This window comes from Dendroctonus ponderosae, unplaced genomic scaffold (genome assembly GCF_020466585.1).
Source record: "Dendroctonus ponderosae isolate FM_Combo_2020 unplaced genomic scaffold, Dpon_F_20191213v2 Dpon_F_20191213_11, whole genome shotgun sequence".
Classification (NCBI taxonomy): Eukaryota; Metazoa; Arthropoda; class Insecta; order Coleoptera; family Curculionidae; genus Dendroctonus; species Dendroctonus ponderosae.
The window spans coordinates 2,450,666-2,455,199 of NW_026017213.1; the positions used below are offsets into that span (position 1 = coordinate 2,450,666).

General features: G+C 39.6%; 1 protein-coding gene across 1 annotated transcript in view; it reads right to left on the reverse strand.

Annotated features, from left to right (window-relative positions):
- Positions 1–4,326, reverse strand: part of LOC109540777 (6-phosphogluconate dehydrogenase, decarboxylating) — a 9,309-nt gene extending 4,983 nt beyond the window's left edge. Inside the window, exons 1-4 of the mRNA XM_019909244.2 lie at positions 4,109–4,326; positions 1,686–1,825; positions 1,484–1,620; positions 1,324–1,429 (exon numbers count right to left, since the gene is read on the reverse strand). Of these exons, the coding sequence (XP_019764803.2) occupies positions 1,324–1,429; positions 1,484–1,620; positions 1,686–1,825; positions 4,109–4,131 (406 nt within the window). The 5' untranslated portion in view covers positions 4,132–4,326. The remainder of the gene's footprint in view (positions 1–1,323; positions 1,430–1,483; positions 1,621–1,685; positions 1,826–4,108) is intronic.
- Between the last annotated feature and the right edge of the window lie 208 nt (positions 4,327–4,534).

Sequence of the window (4,534 nt, forward strand, 5' to 3'; positions counted from 1 at the left end):
CTGAATTTTGAGCTTTTGCATACTTATAGAAGAAGCCTTTCGTCAAAGGCTTACGCATTTTCAGTTAATTCCGGTTACTCGATAATTTTCGAGAAACTTTGAAACTTTCAGCTAGTCAGAAATGTAGCCCAAAAAGAGCGCGTCCGCACTTAAAAAATCGCAGCGTCTGAACTGGTCGCGACTGAATTTTGAGCTTTCGCATACTTATAGAAGAAGCCTTTCGTCAAAGACTTACGAATTTTCAGTTGATTCCGATCACTCGATGATTTTCGAGAAACTTTGAAACTTTCAGCTAGTCAGAAATGTAGCCCAGAAAAAAGCGCGTTCTCACTTAAAAAATCGCAGCGTCTGATCTGGTCGCCACTGAATTTTGAGCTTTAGCATACTTATAGAAGAAGCCTTTCGTCAAAGGCTTACGAATTTTCAATTAATGACGGTCACTCGATGAGTTTGGAGATACTTTCAGCAAGTCAGAAATGCAGCCAAACAGAGCGCGTCCGGACTTAAAAAATCGCAGCGTCTGAACTGGTGGCCACTGAATTTTGAGCTTTCGCATACTTATAGAAGAATCTTTTCGTCAAACGCTGACGAATTTTCAGTTCACTCCGATCATTTATTGATTTTCTATAAGCTTGATAACTTTTAGCAAATCAGAAATGAAGCCGAAAAAATGTACGCTTGTACTTAAAAAATCGAAGCTTCCGAACTGGGTCGACGGAATTTTGAGCCTTTGCAAACTTATACAAAAGGCCTTTATTCATAAGTTTGCGAAATTTCAGTTGAATCCGACTGCTCTTTCATTTTTTAGAAACTTTGAAGTTTTCAGAAACCATTGAGAAAGAGCCAGACGGGTTCTTAAAAACGCCATCAAAATCGACTCAAAACTTAGTATTTACACCCAAGCGAACCCAGATTATCCCTAACAGCCCAAGATATAGGATGTAGAAAAAGGGCTTAAATTAGCACATGGTGTTGGGGCTTTTGCAAAAAACAATCAAACTAAGATAATTGTATAGAATTTGCTGGGAAAACTGAGGAAACTTTCAGAAAAATGCTGCAAATAAAGCCAGCACCAAACACAGCTTGAAACAGTTTAGGTCTACTTTCCTCCAAAACTCACGAGAAAAGTGCAAAAAAGCCATCGCTTGGGGTTAAACAGTTGGAAACAATCATGTTTAATTACACGTCGCGACTTTGCTTTGGTGTTAGTCAACCAACCTGTTATGGGGGCTGCTAAACATCAGGCTGGGAACCGCAAGTTGGGTACTAAACATGATTTTAAGAGTGGATAAGTAGACGAAAGCAATGCGCAGAGAAACTCACCTGAAACTCCCGCTCCGACGAATCTGATGCCGTTTTCCTGCAAGGATTTGGTGCGTCTTTGCGTGTCTTGATACTCAGAGTTGCCGCCATCTATAATGATGTCCCCCTGAGGGTTTCAACCGGGTTTAGTTAGAAATTGGCGTTAAACTGGATAACATACCTGATCAAGGTGCGGCAGTAGTTGAGTGATGAAATTATCAACGGCCGATCCGGCTTTTACCAGCATCATGATGCGTCGTGGCGACTTTAGTTTAGATACCAATTCGGGGATGGTCTCAGCGCCTAGGATGCTTTTACCTGGAACAGTTTGCTTCAATGACCCACTCGAAATATAAACGTGCAAAATAAGTGATAAGTCGCACCTTTGGCTTCGTTTGCCAAGAAGTTGCGGAGTTTTTCCACAGTCCTGTTGAATGCGACCACGGTAATTCCATTGTCGGCCATGTTCAGGATCAAGTTTTGGCCCATCACGGCCAGACCGATCAGGCCGATGTCTCCTTTTCTGGAAAACAGAGCAAAATATGTATAAAACTAGATTAATTGTGGAACAAATGCGGTCTCAATTGTACACGATGGTCAATTGACAATCCATAGGTTTCAAGTCAGGGTGCATGAAGGGCTGAAAAATTGAGTTTTTATAGGGAGTAATTACTTGAGTTATTAGGAGAAATTTTAGGAGATTTAATGAGATTTAGGATGGCTTTCACTAAGGAACTTCTTGTTGTTGTTCCTTCTTCAGTTATAGGTTCCTCAGGCCGGTTTCTTTCGGTTTAATTGCGCTTCGGTCCGAATGGGTTCTTTGAAAGTTGTCATGCATTTTGTCTTATTTGAGGATATTTGCGAATTTCGTTGAATTCGTGCACTAATCTTTGCAGGTCATTCTCGTTTTCTGCTATTAATGCGGCATCATCCGCGTAGCAGAGTACCTTACTTTATCTAAAGTGGATAGTCTACGAATCGCTCTATCGAAATGGTTCTTATGACTTATCAAGTATTTTTTACCGTAGATATGGAAATTTTAAACCTTGACGTTTTTGTTGAAGCATTCAAAAATTTGCTTCGATTTAATTCGGAAAATTGGGCTTTGCAAATAAATGTTCTTTTAAAACAGACGCCGCTCTTTCTGCTTGAAACTCACTCGCGCCTCCATCTGTTCTAGCGCTCAAGCAACTGGTTGCTATCACTGTGCTCTACTCGCAGCCCGTTCTAAGTTTCAAAAAACTGTTTATTGAGCCTTATGAGTGGCTTTAACGAACAGTTTTTGGTAGCAACGAAGAAAATGTGCTGTTTTGGACTAGAAAATCTCCACGGCTCTCTTTGAATAGGTTTTGGAGCTGTTCTTGCACATTTTCCTATGAGGTGATTCTGAAGAGTGAATCTTTCGGGTATTTGCGTTTTTCTAGCGCTGAAGCCAGTCCATCTAATTGAGTAAATCTGATGCCTCTATTAGCGCGGAATTTCGAGTAACTGGTTATTTCCACTACGTTTATTCACGTTTTCGGTAGCAWTTTCCATAAAAACCTCGAAATTGGTCCTGAAATGWGGGGTTTTCGAAAAATTMTGTTTAATGYAAGARAATACGCTYTWTCTGGTTAATTAGTCCTCAATCTGCTTGGGTTTTAGAGCAATTGATTGGCTTCAATYCCTTCTCATGTTTCAAGTGCAACATAATCAAAAATACTATCCGAACTGCTCCGTTTTTTTAGCTTCTGTCTCTTTAGATATTAGAAGCTGGTTTGTTTCATTTTTTTTGCAAAAGTCTCAACACTGTGTTCATTTAAGACATTTTTCTGTATCTTAAATCTTTTRTKTWWRTTMGCSAGGCTMWTTYKKRWTMRCTTSSRTSWAAAWWCKAMKYTYTYTTMSCACGATCGTGSKAARARARMKTMGWWTTTWSACCCWRGYGAACCCAAATTAYTMMKAACASASMCWRRMGAWTTAAWATACAGMMAAAGGTCWWAAATGAMCACAKTKTTKWGACTKWTGMAAATGATTTGAACAATGAAACAAACCAGCTATACACACTCTTCTGGTTAAAGTCATCTCAATCTGCAGTTAGTTGTTATGGGCTATTGAGAATACTTAAATCCCGCATATAGTTGGCCTGCACGGTTTCCAGATTTGAACCCTTTAGACTGATTTTTAACGGAAAATTCCCAAGTTTACCACTTCTACTAAACAGTTGCCTTGAAAAACTATGCATTCGAGTGAGTTTCACTAATACGAATTTGTTTCGCACTTAATTTTCGAGTACCTTCATGAGCTTGGACCAACCAGAGCGCATCCTAACACACATTCTCTCACTCTCAAAGATCCCCATTAGCAACCTGATGCTAAACCTTATTAACTGAAAGGTTCCATAAGCTCTTAGCTGGTCACTGAGGCGCAAAATGATGGATAACATCCGTTTTTAAGCATATCTATCGATTGTTTTAGAACATATTGAAAGCCACACGCACATTGTAGTTAAAGTGTTTATAATCATCGGTGGTGTGACCTCAAATCTTAAACTTAAATGTCCTAGATAAGCAAGGACAAGGCCGCACTACTTTTAGCTATGAAAGGGAAAAATGGCAAGCTGGAACTCGAATAATTTTGGGTTTTAAGGTGAAAACCCATTGAATTTTTGCAAAATCATTGCCAGGATCTGTAGATGTACGGAGATAATAATGATAATCACTTCAGCCAATTAGCGTCATCAGGACATGATTGGGCACTTTCGGCTTTATAGTTTTTTGGCCCAGTGCCTAAAGAAAGAGCTGGAAAGTATTAACTAAGAACTTACTTGGAAGGTATAGGGCAAGCCATAGCGACCACTTGTTGAGTATATTGAGGTTAAACTAGATTTGTGCGTGCACCTACTCGGGCAACCACTACTACAGTGAAAAATTGGTGGAATCTGCTAATCATTCCCCTCTAAGTAGCTTTTATCGGTACTGGAAAGTCACATTGAACGAAGGTCAGAACAAGTACCACGTTAGATAGAAATGGGAATTTCATAGAAAGGGATAAAGCAACATGGTGTTTAAAGGCCTTTATAGATAGACGCGTCCTGGAGCCTTGCTTGATTGCTTGGGTTCCTGTTGCCATCAAGGATTAGGGCAAGAAAACTTAATTTTAGTGCTTGCATTTTGATAAAATGGTCGACCTCATTCTGTGCTGGTGGTCAGGCAACCAAACATATAGTTCACAGCTGATTGTCTAAATAGCA